This window comes from Cebus imitator, unplaced genomic scaffold (assembly GCF_001604975.1).
Source record: "Cebus imitator isolate Cc_AM_T3 unplaced genomic scaffold, Cebus_imitator-1.0 Scaffold238, whole genome shotgun sequence".
Taxonomy (NCBI): domain Eukaryota; kingdom Metazoa; phylum Chordata; class Mammalia; order Primates; family Cebidae; genus Cebus; species Cebus imitator.
In genome coordinates, this window is record NW_016107553.1 from 788,518 (window position 1) to 808,546 (window position 20,029).

The following is a 20,029-nucleotide window of genomic DNA, read 5'->3' on the forward strand; positions in this document are numbered from 1 at the left end:
AAAAAAAAAAAAAAAAAAAGAAGAATCTTTGGGTGTTAGATGTGGCAATTCCTACTTTGTGTCAGAACATGCTAGGACCATACAGCCATTATACATACTCTAGCACATCCAATGGTGTGAACTAGAACCAAGTGTCTGTTTTCTGACAATACTAACATTTTCCCTTTCTTTCCCAAGCCTGAGGGATGGGAAGTGCTTCTTACCACTGTTACCTCACTGTTCCCTTTACACTTTTTCTGTCTTCCAACACCTCTTTAGCTAATTCCTTATATAAAATTATCCTGTTGAAATACAAGTGTGGTTTCTGTTTTTCTGACTCATCCATCAAGATAGTCTTTCATTCTGTGGTGTGTTGAGTAAACATTTGTCAAGCCTCTATGGTATGCCAGGAACTGGGACAGCTGCTGAAGGTACAAAAGAGAACAAATCACAGGTGTTGCCCACAAGATGCTTAGGGTCTAGCGGAGGGATGCAGGCACAAAAGTTTAGGAGTGTTTCTCAAAGTGTGGTCCAAGGACCATGTGCAACAGATTTGTTTTAGCTTATTTCATTATCTTTGGGCATGCATCTTTTTTTGTTTTGTTTTGTTTTGTTTTGTTTTGTTTTGTTTTTGAGACAGGGACTTACTCTGTCACCCAGGCTGGAGTGTGATCTCGGCTCGTTGCAACCTCTGCCTCCCAGGTTCAAGTGATTCTCCTGCCTCAGCCTCCTGAGTAGCTGGGATTACAGGCCTGTGCCACCACGCCTGGCTAATTTTTGTATTTTTAATACAGATGAGGTTTTACTATGTTGGCCAGGCTGATCTTGAACTCCTGACCTCAAGTGATCCACCCACCTCAGCCTCCCAAAATGCTGGCATTACAGGCATAAGTCAGCATGCCTGGCCTGGGCATGCATCTTCAATAAGCTTCCCAAGTAATTCTGATGCACTCTGAAGTGTGAGAACCCTGATGTAGCATTTGCATAGCATGTAGCTAAGGCAAAGATAGACAAGAACTCAACACACCATATTATTTGTTCTTTAAGACTTCCCTTGGCTTATTTAGTCATCCTTACAGGCCCTTGGTAAGCCTTGACTCTTCCTTGCAGTCTTTTCTAACTTTTCTAACTGATACAGAACTTTTCCTTTTTGGAATTCCAACTGCACTTATAGCCTGAACCACACTTTAGCATTTAGACTGAGGATGTAATAGGTGCTCAAAGTAACCTGTTTACTACTTATGTCTAGTCTTTATATGTGGAATGAAAAGCAGATGAACCAAACCTCAATGTCTGTGTCCCGATGGCCGAAGCTTTAGAAAAAAAAGATGCAATGCATAGTGTTTGCAAAGCGTGCATCTCTGAGAAATATCTGTGTACTTATGCCATCATACGGACCAAAGGCAAAATCAATAATAGGAAATATATCACATGTGTGCAAAAGAACTTCATGTGTATTTGTTAAAGCTTCCAAAATAAGCTTTGCTGACTGCTTCTCAGTATTTCAGGAAATACGCATTTGCTACCAGTTCATATTCATGTATTTTGCCGTTAGCTAGAGCTTGTAGACGGACAAGTGGTAGAAGGAACCTAAGGTTTAAGAAAAGTTAGTAGGACAAAAAACAGAGGAAATTCTATGCACTTTTCCCCCTGTGAATTGGGATCATTTTAATTGATGTTAAAGGAAGACCCCTTAGTCCACTTCAAGAACACTATGGCAGGCAGAACAACGGCCCCCAAAGATGTCTATACCCTAATCTCTGGAACCTGTGAATATGTTATCTTACCCAACAGAGGGGAATTAAGGTTGCAGATAGAATGGCGGTTGCTAATTAGCTGGCCTTAAGATGGGGAAATTAGCCTGGCTGTTCCAGGTGGACCCAATGTCATTACAAGGATCCTTAAAAGTGGAAAAGAGGTTGGAATCAGAATGGGAGAAGGAGCTATGGTGACAAAAGCAAGGTCAGAGTGATGCCGCTGCTGGCTTTGCTGGGGGAAGGGTCGCCAGGCAAGGAAGGCGGCAGCCCTGAGAAGCTGGAAAAGGTAAGAAGACGAATTCTCCCCAGAGCCTCCAGAAAGCAACAGAGTCCCGCCAGCTCTGTGATTTTAGCCCGTTTGACCCATTTTGGAATTCTGGCCTCCAGAACTGTGAGATATTACATTTGTGTGATTTTAAACCACTCAGTGGCAATTCATGGCAGCAGGGATAGGAAATGAATCAATGGTGCACACAAGGAACATAGTCTGAGAACCACTGCCTTGGCAGGTTTGCTCTGATGGCGGTTCTTTTCATGTATATCATTGGCTTTTCCATCAAACTTCTCAGGTGCCAAAAGGAATCTAAGAATCAGAGTGGGGCCTGACCAGGGAGAGAGAGAATGCGAAGGTGGAGCACAAAAGGAGGGTGGTGGTTTAGGGAGGACAGCCACCCCACCCTAGTCTGCTCTGCAGAATGACACCAGGTGATGCCAGTGAGGCGAAGTGGGGAGCGAGGCTGAGGGGCCTGAGAAGGGCATCAGATAGAGACACAATCCCAACCGTGTGCTGTGCGAAGGAGAAATGGAAGAATGGAAGGTTGGGGGAGCCGTTTATACCACCGTGCTGCTCTGAAACTGTTTGCAGAGCTGTTGGGCATTCCAAGGGACAATGCTACCTGGCAGGGGATCTGGCTTTCTTCCAGGAACCGGCCTGCTTTACTGTCCCTGCCACACTCAGTTACCAGTTGGGAGTGGCCCATGGAGAGCGTAGCCCCAGCACAGATGTGACCATGGATTTCAGACCAGCAGCCATTGCAGTTACACTCCCACAGGTGGCGATCTGAGAAGCACATTTTCATGGGACCACACCGATGTTTCCCAGAGAACTGGGAAGTCCCTGTGTCCTGGAGGTTTATCCCACAATGGGGACTCCCCAAGACCCCAGCGAGGTCCCAGGCCTCCTTCCGCCCAGGTTGTCAGAGCACTTTTACAGCTGCTCCTGCAGTAGCTGCAGTGGAGCATGAAAGCAAAGGGCCCCAAATCTCACAGAGCTGCCGGGGCTCTCCTGGGCCAGCCCCATTCCACTCCCTGTTCAGACGATGACTGCTTACAGCTCAGACTCTAGAAAATCATTGTCCCCTTTTTGCTGACAGGCATCCTATCCTGACATCCACCTGCCATAAATATAGGGATCAGGGCTGGGTACAGCATGGTCACAAATAAGCTTCAATTGCAAAGAGGAAGGAGCTAGAGCAACCATATGGTGTTTACATGTTTTCCATGTCAGTAAGCAAAGGGAGAAGCAGGCAGATGCATGGCACGAAGCAAGTGTGTACAGATTTCCCTGAGGCATGGTGTGGTTCTGCAGCTAAGGAGGCATGCCACAGCCTGGGGAAGGCTGGCTTTTCCAGAGTCAGAGATGGGGCTCTGTGTGCAAGAGACAGAGGAGCCCTGACAGTACCCACTGGGGAAGGCAGTGTCTACTCCAGAGTGAGATCAGGCTCTAAGGGGATGTTTTTTAAATGCAGGGCACGGAACAACAAGTGCCCAGAGGCAGAAAAGAAGAGGCTGCAGAGCCAAATGCCAGTTTATCTCCAACAGTCAGGTTGGGAGGAGGTGACAGCTGGGGAGTGGGTGGCAGAGATGACAGGTGAGGAGGGATGGACAGGCGGATAGGGGAGTGGCAGAGATGACAGGTGGGGGGTGACAGGTGGGGAGGGGTGGTAAAGACCACAGGCTGGCCCTTCTGGTGGGCTTGGGGAGGGGACGGATCAACTCCAGGTCTGTAGCCAGGTTCCAGCAGGAAGCCCAATAGGGGAGAAGTGGGTCCACTAGAGGAGCACATATAGAGGCTGATTCCCGGGAGTATCTGGTGGGAAGTGGAGGCAGATTCCCCAGGCAGGGGGTTTCTGCACAGTGGAGAAGGAAGGATACAACCAAGTCTAACAGCAAGAGAAGCTCTAAGGACTCAATCAGAATTGTTGATTTTCCTGAGAACAGTTGCAGTAAGCCGCAGGGAAAGGCTGCTGAGGAAACCATCAGGAGAGGTGGATTCAGGCTATAGGATGTAGCCAGCCAGTCATGCATGCAGAGAATGTTTATTGAGCATGAATACAGGACGAGGCACTGTTGCCGCTCTCAGATCGGAGCCCCCAAACCAGTACTGACCCATAGCCTGTTAGGAACCAGGCTGTGCAGCAGGAGGTGAGCAGGCGGTACTTGGGTGAAACTGTATTTACAGTCACTCCCCATTGCTCGCATTACCGTCTGAGCTCCGCCTCCTGTCAGATCAGCAGCAGCATTAGATTCTCATAGGAGCGCGAACCCTACTGTGAACTGTGCATGTGAGGGATCTGGGTGGTGCACTCCTTATGAGAATCAAATGCCTGATGATCTGAGGTGGAACAGTTTCATCCCAAAACCATCTCTCACACCACCCCCATTCTGTGGAAAAAATGTCTTTCACGAAACTGGTCCCTGGTGCCAAAAAGTGGGGACCACTGCCCCAAATGACCAGGAGTGTGATCAAATGGGGGAGTGGCAGGTCCCCTCCCTGGCCTTCTGTCTGATCTTTCTTTTCCTTACTAGTCTCTTCTTCCTTCACTGAAGAATCTGCTACTTGCTGGCCAAGCCAGGGTGAGTGGGAGATGGGCCTGTGTGTACCTGTGGCCAACTTGAGCATCAGGCAGACTGTGGGGGTAGAGGGGAGGCAAGAGCATCCACCCCCGACCCCAGCCCTGAGAGGCGAGGCCTGACCCAGAGTGCAGTTACCTGAAATGTGAAGTATTCATCTGCAGGGGCATTCATCATGTTACAGATCTGGAAGGCAAGAGGAGACAAAAGTTCTGAAACATTGTGTGGTGGAGCCCTCTCAGCCACAAAGCAGAATAAGAAAGAGTACATGAGGAGTAAGGATTTCCGACTCTGCTCTTGACTCCTTGCAGGCAAATGGACGTCAGCTAGGCCACAGCCGCTAACAGCTCATTCAAGACGGTTTCTCTGCTGCTAACACTGGAGGACATGTGGTACCATCTCTGCTCCTTCCCACTCCCCCAGACTCTAGGAAATCCTCTTCAAATTTAAAGCAACAGGCTGCTCAGGCCAAGAAGAGGAGAAAACAGAAATTCTAGCTCTGCTAGGGCAGGTATGAGGAGCAGAGCTAGGACTGCTTTTCTTCTTCTTCTTCCTGAGGTAAGATTTGGGTTAGGAGATGATGGCTAAGGGGCAAGAGGAAAAAGCCAGATAGGTTTTTAGTTATACCAAAGTAAGGATTCAGTGAGAGATATCACTTTAATTACTGAAATTCACAGACTTATTGCTGACATCTATAAGGACAAGAAATCATTCCATTTTGAATCATTTTAAGTTTTCTGTACCTTAGGTCATAGTCACAAATGGATCCTAATAAAAGACCATGTCTTTCTATGAGATACTTAAAATCAGAGTCTTTCATTTTATTTTATTTTTATTTTTTTGAGATAGAGTATTTTCTCTATTCCCCAGGCTGGAGTACAATGGTGCCATCTCGGCTCACTGCAACTTCTACCTTCTGGGTTCAAGCGATTCTCCTGCCTCAGCCTCCCAAGTAGCTGAGATTATAGGCGCCCACCGCTGCACCCAGCTAATTTTTGTATTTTTAGTAGAGACGGGGTTTCACCATGTTGGCCAGGCTGGTCTCAAACTCTTTTTTTTATTTACTCATTTATTTTTGGTGAGAAGCAGCCTCCTCTGCTGCCGCAGTATTCTTCTTTTTATTTATTTATTTAATTAATTTTAGGTGCATACTATATTTGGCATTTCTGCCCATGTTATCCCTCCCCACCCTCCCCTCCCTCCCCACCCTCTGTTGTCTCTCCCCTACCCACCCCCAACTGTCCCCAGTGTGTGATGCTCCTCTCCCTGAGTCCACATGTTCTCGTTGTTCAACACCCACCTATAAGTGAGAACATACGGTGTTTGGCGTTCTGTTCTTGTGTCAGTTTGCTGAGAATGATGGTTTCCAGATTCATCCAAGTCCCTGCAAAGGACACGAACTCATTGTTTTTTATGGCTGCATGGTATTCCATGGTGTATATGTGCCACATTTTCTTTGTCCAGTCTATCACTGATGGGCATTTGGGTTGGTTCCAGGTCTTTGCTATTGTACACAGGACTGCAGTGAACATACGTGTGCATGTGTCTTTATAGTAGAATGATTTATAGTTCTTTGGGTACATACCCAGTAATGGGATTGCTGGGTCAAATGGAATTTCTATTTCTAGATCCTTGAGAAATCACCACACTGACTTCCACAATGATTGAACTAATTTATACTCCCACCAACTGTGTAAGAGTGTTCCCGTTTCTCCACATCCTCTCCAGCATCTGTTGTCTCCAGATTTTTTAATGATTGCCATTCTAACTGGCATGAGATGGTAACTCAGTGTGGTTTTGATTTGCATTTCTCTAATGACCAGTGATGATGAGCATTTTTTCATATGTTTGTTGGTCTCATATATGTCTTCTTTTGAAAAGTGTCTGTTCATATCCTTCACCCACTTTTAAATGGGGTTGTTTGTTTTTTTCTTGTATATCTGTTTTAGTTCTTTGTAGATTCTGGTTATTAGCCCTTTGTCAGATGGGTAGATTGTGAAAATGTTTTCCCATTCTGCTGGTTGTCAATTTGCTCTAATGATGGTTTCTTTTGCTGTACAGAAGCTCTGAATTTTAATCAGATCCCATTTGTCTATCTTGGCTTTTATTGTCATTGCTTTTGGTGTTTTAGTCATGAAGTCTTTGCCTATGCCTAAGTCCTGGATGGTTTTGCCTATGTTTTCTTCTAGTGTTTTTATGATGTTAGGTTTTATGTTTAAATCTTTAATCCATCTGGAGTTAATTTTAGTGTAAGGTGACAAGTAGGGGTCTAGTTTCTGCTTTCTGCACATTGCTAGCCAGTTTTCCCAACACCATTTATTAAACATGGAGTCCTTCCCCATTGCTTGTTTTTGCTGGGTATGTCAAAGATCAGTTGGTTGTAGATGTGTGGTGTTTCTTCTGGGGTCCCTGTTCTATTCCAGTGGTCTATGTCTCTGTTTTGGTACCAGTACCGTGCTGTTTTTATTGCTGTAGCGTTGTAGTATAGTTTGAAGTCAGGCAGTGTGATGCCTCTGGCTTTGTTCTCTGTGCTTAGGATAGTCTTGGCTATGCGGGCTCTCTTTTGATTCCATATGAAGTTTAAAGTGTTTTTTTTTCCAGTTCTGTGAAGAAGGTCATTGGTAGGTTGATGGGGATAGCATTGAATCTGTAGATTGCTTTGGGCAGTATGGCCATTTTCATGATATTAATTCTTCCTAACCATGGGCATGGAATGTTTCTCCATCTGTTTGTGTCCTCTCTGATTTCATTGAGCAGTGGTTTGTAGTTCTCCTTGGAGGGGTCCTTTACATCCTTTGTTAGTTGTATTCCTAGGTATTTTATTCTCTTTGTAGCAATTGTGAATGGGAGTTCACTCTTGATTTGGCTCTCTGTTTGTCTGTTATTGGTATATAGGAATGCTTCTGATTTCTGCACATTGATTTTGTATCCTGAGACTTTGCTGAAGTTGCTTACCAGTTTGAGAAGATTTTGGGCTGAGACAATGGGTCTTCTAGATGTATAATCATGCCATCTGCAAATAGAGACAGTTTGACTTCCTCCTTTCCTAATTGAATACCCTTTATTTCTTTTTCTTGCCTGATTACTTTGGCTAGAACTTCCAATACTATGTTGAATAGGAGTGGTGAGAGAGGGTATCCTTGTCTAGTGCCTGATTTCAAAGGGAATTCTTACAGCTTTTGCCCATTCAGTATAATATTGGCTGTAGATTTGTCAAATATACCTTTTATCATTTTATGATACGTTCCGTCAATACCTAGTTTATTGAGAGTTTTTAGCATGAAAGGCTGTTGAATTTTATTGAAGGCCTTCTCTGCATCTATTGAGATAATCATGTGGTTTTTGTCTTTGGTTCTGTTTATGTGATGGATTATATTTATGGATTTGTCTATGTTGAACCAGCCTTGCATCCCTGGGATGAAGCCTACTTGGTCATGATAGATAAGCTTCTTGATGTGCTGTTGCAATCTGTTTGCCAGTATTTTATTGAAGATTTTTGCATCGATGTTCATCATGGATATAGGCCTGAAGTTTTCTTTTTTAGTTGAGTCTCTGCCTTGTTTTGGTATCAGGATGATGTTGGTCTCATAAAATGAGTTAGGGAGGATTCCCTCCTTTTGTATTGTTTTATACAGTTTCAGAAGGAATGGAACCAGCTTCTCTTTGTACGTCTGGTAGAATTCGGCTGTGAACCCCTCTGGACCTGGACTTTTTTTGGTTGGTAGGCTATCGATTGCTGCCTCTACTTCAGCCCTTGTTATTGGTCTATTCAGGGTTTCAACTTCCTCCTGGTTTACTCTTGGTAGAGTACCAATGTCTAGGAATTTATCCATTTCTTCCTGGTTTACTGATTTATGTGCATAGGGCTGTTTGTAGTAATCTCTGATGGTAGTTTGTATTTCTGTGGGATCAGTGGTGACATCCCCTTTATCGTTTTTTATTGCATCTATTTGATACTTCCCCCTTTTCTTTTTTATTAATCTGGCTATCAGTCTGTCTATTTTGTTGATCTTTTCAAAAAACCAGCTCCTGGATTTATTGATTTTTTTGGAGGGTTTTTTGCGTCTCTATCTCCTTCAGTTCTGCTCTGATCTTCGTTATTTCTTGTCTTCTGCTAGCTTTTGAGTTTTTTTGATCTTGCTCCTCTAGCTCTTTCAATTTTGATGATAGGGTGTCGATTTTAGATCTTTCCTCTCTTCTCTGGTGGGCGTTTATTGCTATAAATTTCCCTTTAAAGGTGTCCCAAAGATTCTGGTAAGTTGTGTCTTTATTCTGGTTGGTTTCGAAGAACTTCTTTATTTCTGCCTTCATTTCTTTGTTTATCCAGTCAACACTCAGAAGCAAGTTGTTCAGTTTCCAAGTGGTTGTGCGGTTTTTAGTGTGTTTCTTGATCCTGAGTTATAGTCTGATTGTGCTCTGTTTTGATAGACTGTTATGGTTTCTGTTCTTTTTCATTTGCTGAGGAGTGATTTGCTTCCAATGATGTGGTCAATTTTAGAGTAAGTGCAATATGGTGCTGAGAAAAATGTATATTCTGTGGATTTGGGGTGGAGTGTTCTGTATATGTCTATTAGGTCCGCTTGGTCCAGCTCTGTATTTAAGTCCTGAATATCCTTGTTAACTTTCTGTCTCATTGATCTGTCTAATATTGACAGTGGAGTGTTGAAGTCTCCCACTATTATTGTGTGGGAGTCTAAATCTTGTTTTAGGTCATTAAGAACTTGCTTTATGTATCTGGGTGCTCCTGTGTTGGGGGAATATATATTTAGAATACTTAGCTCTTCCTGTTGGGTTGACCCTTTTACCATTATGTAGTGTCCTTCTTTGTCTCTTTTGATTTTTGTTAGTTTGAAGTCCATTTTATCAGAGACTAGGATTGCAACCCCTGCTTTTTTTTTTTGTTCTCCATTTGCTTGGTAAATCTTCTTCCATCCCTTATTTTGAGTCTATGTGTGTCTTTGTATGTGAGATGGATTTCCTGAATACAGCACACCGATGGGTTTTGACTTTTTATCCAGTTTGCCAGCCTGTGTCTTTTGATTGGGGTGTTTAGGCCATTTACATTCAATGTTAATATTGTTATGTGTGAATTTGATCTTGCCATTTTGTTACTGGCTGGTTTTCTTTCCCATTAGTTGACTCGTTTTTTTCATTGCATTTTTGGTCTTTGCCAACTGGTTTGCTTTGCAGTGACTGGTATTTGTTCCTTTCCAAGCTTAGTGTTTCTTTCAGGAGCTCTTGTAGGGCAGGTCTGCTGGTGACAAAATCTCTCAGTAATTGCTTGTCTGTAAAGGATTTTATTTCTTCTTCACTTACAAAGCTTAGTTTGGCTGTATATGAGATTCTGGGCTGAAAGTTCTTTTCTTTAAGGATGTTGAATATAGGCCCCCACTCTCTTCTGGCTTGTAGGGTTTCTGCTGAGAGATCTGCTGTGAGTCTGATGGGCTTTCCTTTGTGGATGACCCAACCTTTCTCTCTGGCTGCCCTTAACATTTTCTCCTTCATTTCAACCCTGGTGAATCTGACGATTATGTGCCTTGGGGTTGCTCTTCTTGAGGAATAGCTTTGTGGAGTTCTCTGTATTTCTTGAATTTGAAATTTGGACTGCCTTGCTAGGCTTGGGAAGTTCTCCTGGATAATATCCTGGAGCATGTTTTCCAGCTTGGATTCATTCTCCCCATCATATTCAAGTACACTGATCAAGCGTAGATTAGGTCTTTTCACATAATCCCATATTTCTTGGAGGCTTTGTTCATTTCTTTTCACTATTTTTTCTCTTGTCTTGCCTTCTTTTTTTATTTCATTGAGTTGATCTTCAATCTCTGATATCCTTTCTTCTGCTTGATCAATTCGGCTATTAAAACTTGTGTATGCTTCACGAAGTTCTCATGCTGTGTTTTTCAACTCCATCAAGTCATTTATGTTCTTCTCTAAGCTGGTTATTCTAGTTAGCATTTCGTCTAACTTTTTTCAAGGTTTTTGATTTCTTTGCATTGAGTTAGAACATGTTCCTTTAGCTCAGAAAAGTTTATCATCATCCACCTTCTGAAGCCTGTTTCTGTCAATTTGTTGCACTCCTTCTTGGTCAAGTTGTGATCCTGTGTTGTTGAGGAGTTGTGATCCCTTGAAGGAGAAGAGGTGTTCTAGTCTTTGATGGTTTCATCTTTTTTGCGCTGGTTTTTTCCTATCTTTGTGGATTTACCTGGCTGTGGTGTCAGTGAGCTGCTTGATGAGGTTGCTTGTCTGCCTGTGGAGGTCCTACTAGGTTTCTAGGGACTCCTTCAGATTACTAGGGAAGCTTCCTGTGTCCTTTTTGTTTATACTGGGAGATTAGGCCCTCCTCTTCGCCTCTTCCGCTGACTTGTAGGGGCTGCTGGGTTGTCAAGAACGCCTGTCCCGTTGCTACGTAGGCTTCCTGTGTTTTTTCTTAAAACATGTAGCCCAGTCCTACCCCTCTAGTTGTGGGTTGTGCCCTTCCTCCACTGGGCTGGATCATTCAAGGTTCATCTCAGACTGTGGCACTGGCTGCACAACCCACTAGAGTCAGAGCTTCAGCCCTCTGGGATTTGTGGGGGAGGGTAGGGACCCGCCCAGCTGCACCTGGCCATCTCCCCCTTTCAGCTTCCTCTCTTTCCGGTCATGGGGTAGGGGCCTGCCCAGCTGCTCCTGCTTACAGCTCCCTCTCTTTCTGGGCGGGGGGAGGGGGTGATAGCTCAGTCTGCAGGCTCTCCCTGCCGCCTTTTGGGCTTATATGTCTGTTTAGGTCTGTGCGCCAATCTGGGACACCATCCTGGATTATTATTCAACTCCGCACTTGTAATTCCCGGTGCTTGACTGGCAAAGATCCCCTGTTTTGTGTATTGCTGAGGCTTTGGGGGAAGCGCTGTATCTGGACCAGAGTGCCAGAGGGGGAGCCTCCAACTCGCCAGTCAGATGCACTTCCTGGATGAAGCAGCACCCCTCCCTGCCTCAGTCTGCCCTGAGTGGGCTTTGCTCACCTTCGGACCAGGCCCATTGAAATGCACCTGGTACCTCTGTTGGAGCTAGGAGATCTCTGGATTTCTACATCTCTCTCGCTAGGTGTTGTGCGCTGGAGTTGTATCTGTTCAGCCATCTTGGATCGTCCGTTCAGCCGTCTTGGATCCTCCTCAAACTCTTGACCTCCAGTGATCCACCTGCTTCAACTTCCCAAAGTGCTGGGATTACAGGCATGAGCCACTGCACTCAGAAATCATAACATTTTAAAGCCAGAATGGATCTTGGCGATTTAATTCACACTTTTTCTTTTAAAAATGAAGAAATGAAAGCCTAAAGAAGTTAAGTGATTTTTTTAAATCCATGAGCTGGAACTAGAACTGCAATCTCCAGAGAGGGTGCTGGGGAAATCAGCTCCCTTGGCCGGGAATTGATGAAAGCCCTGGCTTGTATCAGTTGCCAATTTCCATGGTCCCAATTTTCTCACCATGGGAGATTTCAAGCTGCCAACAGTTTAACAACTTGCTCACAAAACTCCTAAAAAACTAACAATCTAAGAACATCTAAGTGGGCTCCCTTGTTAAATCCCCACCTCACCAAACTCCTTCTGCCTCTCGGCCCCAAGGTAAGTGCTTTCGAAGAATAACTGAATGAACCATGTCTACTCTTTTTGTACCACTATTGCAAAGAAACCACGACAATCTCCCAAGGTTTTTATAAGCATATATAGCCTAAGAATTTAAGGAATCTTTTCTGCCATGCATTAATTCATATCTAACTTGAATAAATTACATCATTTGATGGGCTGAGCATCCTCCATCTGTGCTTTTGAAGAGGCAAAAAGCAGCTTATTCGTCTTTTTTGACCTTTCCATCAGCAATGTCTGTTTTAGTCCTTTCTTTGAAGAACATTATGTTCTAAATGTTGTAAGAACATTAACAGGTGGATCAAGACCTTAGAGGCCTAAGCTTTTAGCCGAATATTCAAAAGTTCCACTTCCCACATCATCTCCACCCATCCCCCTCATTTATACTTTAAAAAATTGAATGAGCTCCTTGAGATAGAATTAAACCTAGTCATTAAATCATAGTCATTGGCTTCCAAAAAATGTCTGAAATGTGTGTGGCTCCAGAATAAGAAGCTGAGGGATGGAGGAATCTTTCTCGTGTTGACTAAATATTTTTGTGTAGAGTTCAGAAGTTTCCAGTTAACTGACGTTTGACTGCCAAGATTCTTCTCTTCTTTCTCCTATGCCAAAGGAAGTGGTCATCTCACTTTTATTGGATGCATTCTTTCTTTTGCAATTGTATCTATATCTTAGCTAATAAGAGTTTCATGCAATATTATTTAAATTTTGAATTTGTCCAGTAACTTACAAATCCATTTTCAGCAACATATGTTGGCAACCCACTAACGAGTGTCCAGTGGTCTGCAGGAGGCGTCCTTGGGGAAGAGAGGAAAGAAAATCATTGCAATATAGAGAAATACAATGTGTGCAAAAATAAAATGGCAACTGAAGCAGCAACTTCCCGTCAATACTCACGGAATCACTTTGATCTCTTCTTTTCCATGTAAAATGTAATCAATTATTTTATAAAAGTTGACTTCCTAAGAAAAAAAAGAGGATATTATGGGAGTAATGTTATTTCCCAAAGAAATCATTTTTCATTGGGGAACTTGCACTTTAAAACTCTTGCAAATAGAACTTTATTTCCCAACCACATTCTATTATAACATAAATAATCAAACTACTTATATCCTGACTACAAACTTACAGTAAAACCAGAACTATTATTGGCTGTTTATCTACAGGCACAAGGCTAAAGTAAATTTTGTTTTTAAACAGTTTAATTGCCTCACACAGCTTTTGGGATGGAGGGAATCTTTAGCTACCAAATCATCAGAGAGTCTGTTTTTACTTTCAAGTGATGCCTTTTGTTGTCGAGAAATACCTGACATTAATAACTTCATTAGGACAAATCACATAATTTCTCAACTGCAGTCAGTTGTACATCATATATAGTGAGCCCATAACCTCCTTTCATCAGTGACTTATCTGAACAGGTTCCTCAGAAACAGGAAGTTACACTGCCAAAGGTGAAAGGGACTAGAGAATTATTCTCTCTGTTTCATGGGGAAGATGATGAACCTGAGGCCTAGACACATTCCATCCCTTTGACTTCTCTTTCCTGTGTGTTCTGAACACAGGGGTTTCTGCCCTCATGAAGTTTGCAGTCAAGGGGGAAAGTAAACCTAACCCAACCCTTCCTTGGAGATTCTAATCCCACATATCTGAAGAAGGGCCCAGGTACTTCTTTAAAATATTGTGCAGGTGGCCCTGATGCATTCCTGCCTGTTGAGAACCACTACTCTACCAAGCCCTGGCTTCATCGAAAAGGAAATGGAGAGGCTTAACAATGAGTTAAGTAGGGCCAGTCAGCTCTTGGGGCAGAGCTGGGACTAGAACCTCAAACTCCTTGTCTAGTGCTGTTTCTACTATTCCAGGCCTTCTCAGGCCAGTGCTCCTTCCTCTATGCACTGTGGCCTCTTAGTTTTAGCACCTGATACCACACACAGACAGCATCAAGGAAGACATTTGCACATACCCTGCCATCAGGTGTCTTTGGACCTTTATAAGGCTCTACTTCTCCAAGCTTGATTGGCCATTCATCATAGAATTCCTGGAGGCAATGAGATTTAAATGTCATTAAATACAATGTTCCATGACCTACCATATCTTATATGAATTTTATGTGTTTGTATATTTTATGTTAATCTACATAGTCCTGGAATTTTAGTGCTGAAAGATCTGTAATTCCCGACAATACTGCTTAGGAATTTTTGACAGTGAACAAACCACTTAACCTTTTAAATCTGTAAAATAGGGATAACAGTAGAATTTGTACTAAACAATTGTTGTGAGGATTAAATAAATAATACATAGCAAACATCTATCCTGGCACATAGTTCAAAGTACTCAATGTGCAACAGTTCTTTCATAGATAATTCAGCTAAATCTGGTTTGATTCAGAGGGTTGGCCAAGGTCACACAGAGTGGACAAGTGTTGGTTGCTTTACCCAGCATCCATTCTCCTTTCTTCCTTGCTGGCATAACCTGATATGATGTGGGTATCAGGTGGTAATTTTCCATCAGACCAGAACCCATGAGTGTCCTACATGAGGTGCCTAGATCAGTTTGGGGGCAGGTATGCGGCCCAGCTCTGGACAATGAAGAAGGGGGAGAAGTCTGCTGAGGGACTCCTGGGGAAAGGTATTCCTCAGATGAAAGGTGATGAGAGTGACATTTGGAGGAAATGCCTCCCAGTTGTGTCATGACTGTGTGCCATGATTTGAGCTGCAACAGCCATCTTTCCACCATGGAGGAGGCCTCACCAACATGCTGCAGGTAGCAAGACCTTGCCAGGAAGAAGGAGAAGGCACCTGGACTTTGATGACTGCACCGATCTCTAAATCAACCAGTACTAGTGCTGCCCTACCTTGTTAAGGAGGAGACTAAACATCATATTGTTAGAGATGCTTTTAGTTGTGTCTGATGTTTCTTATAGCCAAAAGAATCCTAACCAACATACTCAGCTAGAAAGTCCCAGAACCAAGATCAGAACCCAGCAATCCTAGTGCTTCATCCTATGTTTATCCACTTAGAACAATTACTCTGAAAAAAATAACTTCCAATCACATGGATATTAAAAAATATAAATAAGGCCAGGTGCAGTGGCTTATGCCGGTAATCCCAGCACTTTGAGAGGCTGAGGCAGGCAGAACACTTGAAGACAGGAGTTCGAGACCAACCTGGCCTACATGATGAACCCCTGTCTCTACTAAAAATACAAAAAATGAGTGGGCATGTGGTACAGGCCTGTAATCCCAGCTACTGAGGCACGAGAATCGCTTGAACTGGGAGGCCGAGGTTGCAGTGAGCCAAGATCACGCCACTGCACTCCAGCCTGGTGACAGAGTGAGACTCTGTCCCCGCCACCCAAAAAAAGAAAAGAAAAAATATATAAATAATATGGTATCATTAGTTATTTTGAACTAGAAGGGTACCAACAGAATTAAAGATGGGACAAGGGCATTATTGTGAATAATATTAAATGTTGCAATATTTCTACTTTAAAATAATTAGAATTTTTTAGACTACAAAACTTCAAGTTGGTAAAGATAATATTGATTATGCACCTACTATGAAAATTCTAGACACCATATATAGTGTTTATAGATATATCTTACTGTGGTTGCTTCTAATATTTAGTAATTGTGAATAAAGCTACCGTAAATATTTTGATATGTATTATTTATTTAATCCTCATAACAATTCTTTAGTACCAATTCTACTGTTATCCCTGTTTTACAGATTTAAAAGGTTAAGTGATTTGTTCACAGTCAAAAAATATATGTAAGATGTATATATAAACACCATATATATATATTTAATCTCTAATTGTCACAATCTATAAGAGAAATGTCCTCATTTTACAGATGAAGAAACCAAATATCAGGTAGTTTAAAAGACTTGCTGACAAGAAGAACAAAGTCAAAGAGCTGACACTACCTGACTTTAAGATTTGCCATAAAGCTGCAATAATCAAGACAGTGTGGTATTAATGAAAGAATGGACAAATGAATCAATGGAACAAACTGGAGAACCCAGAAATAGACCCTCACAAATATAGTCAACTTTGACAAAGGAGCAAAGGCAATAAACAAAGAATAGTCTTTTCAACAATTTGTGTTGGAACAACTGAATATCTGCATGTAAAAAAAAGTGAATCTAGAGACAGAACTTGTACCTTTCACAAAAAAATAACTCGAAATGGATTATACATCTAAATGTAAAACACAAAAGTATAAAAATTCTAGGAGATGACATAGAAAATCTAGGTGAACTTGGGTTTGATGAGACTTCATAGATACAACACCAAAAGCACAATCCATGAAAGAAAAAATATTGAAAAATTGGACTTCATTAAAATTAAAAACTTCTGTTCTGCAGAAGACACTGTTAAGAGAAAGAAAAAATAAGCCACAGACTGGGAGAAAGTATTTGCAAATCACATATTTGGTAAAGGACTTGGATTCATAATATACAAATAACTCTTATAATTGAATGATAAGAAAACATATCAAAAAGTGGGCAAAAGATCTGAGCAGATATCTCTCTAAGAAGATATGCAGATGGCAAGTAAACATATGAGAAGATGCTCAACATCATATGTTATTGGGGAACTGCAAATTAAAACAACAATGAGATACCACAACTAATACCCTAAATACTGACAGTAGCGACTGCTAATACCCAAAATACTGACATTAACAACTCCTGGTGAGAACGTGCAGCTCGTAGACATGCAAAACAGTAAAGTCACTTTGGAAGACAGTCTGCCAGTTTCTTACACAGATCAATTAGTCTTACAATATAATCCAGCAATTGCCCTCTTTGGTATTTACCCAATTGAGCTGAAAACGTATAGACACACATAAACCTGCAGACAATGTTTACAGCAGCTTTATTCACAATCACTAAATATTAGAAGCAACCAAGATACCCTTCAATAAGTGAATGTATAAACAAACTGCCATACAATGGAATATTATTCAGTGAAAAAAATAAATTAGCTATTTAGTCATCAAAAGACATGGAAGAAGCTTAAATGCATATTTCAAAGTGAAAAGCCAATCTGAAAAAGCTACATACTGTCCAACTATATGGCATTCTGGAAAAGGCAAAAACTATAGAAACAGTAAAAAAAAAAAAAAAAAAAAAAGAAAAAAAAAATTGGTGGCTACCAGGAGTTTGGAAAGGGTGAGGGAAGGTTGAATATGTGAAGCAGAGGACTTCTAGGCACTGGAACTAGTCTGTTTGATACTGTAATAGCAGATATATGACATTACGCATTTGTCAAAACACGAACTGCACAAAGAGTGAACCCTAATGTAAACTATGGACTTTAGTTAATAATAATACATTGATAATGATTCATCACATCACACTAATCCAAGATGTTAATAACAGGGAAACTGAGAGAAAGAGGAAACTCTGTACATTCTAATCAATTTTTCTGTAAACTTAATACTACTCTAAAAATACAGTCTGTTAATTAATGTAAAAAGAAAACCAGACTTGCTGAAGACTCATATTGCTAGGAAGCGGAAAAACCAAGATTCAAGCCATTTTTTTTGCTCCAAGATACACACTTTTATCTCTGCTCTTGTGATCGATCATGACTAATGATTTACATAGTGTATCTATTTTTTTAAGGATCACATTTCCTTTGGTGTGTGTTTTATAGGTGATATTAGATGAGACAAAATGTATAGAACAATAAGAACCTTCTCCTTGGTCATGTCCAGCAGTCCAATGGAGTATCTTTCACAGTTCAGGTATGTTCTAACCGTGTAGAGCGCTTTGTGAAACTGTCGCTCAACATCTGTGAGTTCTTCAAATACTTTATTGGCTGACCACATAAGGATCTGAAAGTAGTTATCAAAAACAAAACAGAATAAAGTATGCTGTGGAGAGATGCAGCATTTGCCACAAGAAAACACAAGGTGCATCAGATAAAATGAATACATATCACTGGAAAATGCAATTCTGATTTTGAACATGTGTACGGCCGACAAACTACTCAGATCCTCTAGGTAAGATGACGAGTAGACCTTTGCAAGGCTGTGGGTCTATGGGGAGAAGGAAGCCATGATTGGTTCCTGTGTCTAAATGTTTTGGCTCCAAAGGGGAAGTGCCCTGAAGCTGGATGCAGATATGGTCCCTGGGCAGAGAATCTGGTGTTGGTGGCCCACTGGCTCCTGCTGGCCCTCATGTGGTGAGAGCCACATGCCTCCTTCCATGCATCCAGAGCTAGTTGGAGGTAATCTTACCTGGAGAGTTCGAGTGAGAAGGGACCTCCCTCTCAACCTCTACCCCTGCATTATACTGGTGGAGAAACTGAGGTCCAGAGAGTGGGCCAGACTCAGGTATCTTGGCTACCAATATTGCTCTTTCTTCCTCTGTCTCATGGAAGCAGGAATAACATGCTCCTCAAATTAATAGGTTTACTGTGACCCAGGAGTTGCTACAAGCTTTATGTGAGAGCTAAAGACAAATAATCACAACAACCATCTGAAGTAGGTACCATAATTGTCATCACCATCTCATAGGCAGAAATGCCAGGGCCACTCGGGATCTAGACCGAAGAAAGCCAAGGCAGTTGTGCACGCAGATGGAAGCTTGGGGTGCAGGGGAGTGTGGGTGGGGACAGCGGCAGGAAGATCATGAGAGGACACCTGGGACTGAAGTTTGGGGATCTGCTCCACATGGCTTAAACCCCCAGGAGGGATAGGAGGGGTCTGAATTTGTTGTGTCTGGGTGCCTTTGTCAGAATAGGTCAGCATGGAATGATTAATGTTGCCCTCCTTTTACCTGGCTTCTTCGGGACTCAATATTGTACATGTAGGTGGTATGATGAAGCTTTAGGATGATAGACACAAAGTTGAGGTATTTGGAAAAGACCTACAGGCAGCAGAGAAGAACAAGTTATAGTTGTGGCATCTTTTCTTGGGTTATACAACAACAAATAAATTTCCTGAGTCTCCAACCGGATGCCCAGGGTTAGCATTACCTCTTCATCCTGTTTGGAAAATTCAGATGCATTTACTTTGTTAAGTGCCATGATCACAGCAAGAACCTCCTTGCCCATCACGATCGGGGTTGCCAGCAGGTTCTTTGTGACATACCCAGTTTGCTTGTCCATGAAGTCAGAAAAATGACTGTTCTGAAAGAAATAGTCACACATTTGCCAAAGTGGCACAGAATCATAGAGTGGTAGATCTAGGGATGATGACAGATCATTCTCTCTCATTTAAATACTACCAGCAGATAACCAGGGCTCCAGTACAGTGGTCCCCAACCAACAATCCCACTCCACCTGCCATCCTATGACTGCATAGAATGGAATTTCCCATTTCAGAATAAGCGCTTCCCACCTGAGCTATGGCCTATCTAGGTTAGGCTGAGGTTGGGCCAGAGGAAAAGAGGTGATGAGACAGCTAAGTGGAAAGGGAGGTGGTAAGAGGAAGAGGGGGAAGGCGCAGGGTTAGGATAGACAGCAAGTGTGTACAGGGAAGGAGAGCACAGCTGGGAATACAGACACAGTTCCTAGAGCGCTTCTCTCTCATCGCAAAGGAAAAGCATGCATTTGAAACCATCAGCCCATATGTCCTAACATAAAGCCAAAATTCTCATTCCCCCCAGTTCCTTCAGTCTAGCCTACTTGAGGAAATCTGTGCTAACTGCTGGTGTGTCTCCTTCTATGCCTTTCTCTATGCCTGAACAAAGAGTTTTCCTGTCTATTTTTTCTAAGATTTCCTTTTCTAATTGCTTATAATAGTTTCATCACTTAACAATGCCTTATGGACTTCCCTGAAGACCAATGCATATAGATGTGAACTCA

At 42.3% G+C, this 20,029-nt stretch overlaps 1 protein-coding gene across 3 annotated transcripts in view; it reads right to left on the reverse strand.

Moving 5' to 3' along the window:
- PDE6C (phosphodiesterase 6C) overlaps positions 1-20,029 on the reverse strand; it is a 62,516-nt gene that overhangs the window by 34,262 nt on the left and 8,225 nt on the right. For all 3 annotated transcript variants that reach the window (XR_005195398.1, XM_017498170.2, XM_037727715.1), the window contains exons 2-8: positions 19,199-19,351; positions 19,000-19,089; positions 17,913-18,053; positions 14,171-14,245; positions 13,108-13,172; positions 12,941-13,007; positions 4,728-4,775 (exon numbers count right to left, since the gene is read on the reverse strand). Coding sequence is in view for 2 of the 3 variants with exons in the window: in XM_017498170.2 (XP_017353659.1) it covers positions 4,728-4,775; positions 12,941-13,007; positions 13,108-13,172; positions 14,171-14,245; positions 17,913-18,053; positions 19,000-19,089; positions 19,199-19,351 (639 nt within the window). In the remaining variant the exon portion in view is untranslated. The remainder of the gene's footprint in view (positions 1-4,727; positions 4,776-12,940; positions 13,008-13,107; positions 13,173-14,170; positions 14,246-17,912; positions 18,054-18,999; positions 19,090-19,198; positions 19,352-20,029) is intronic.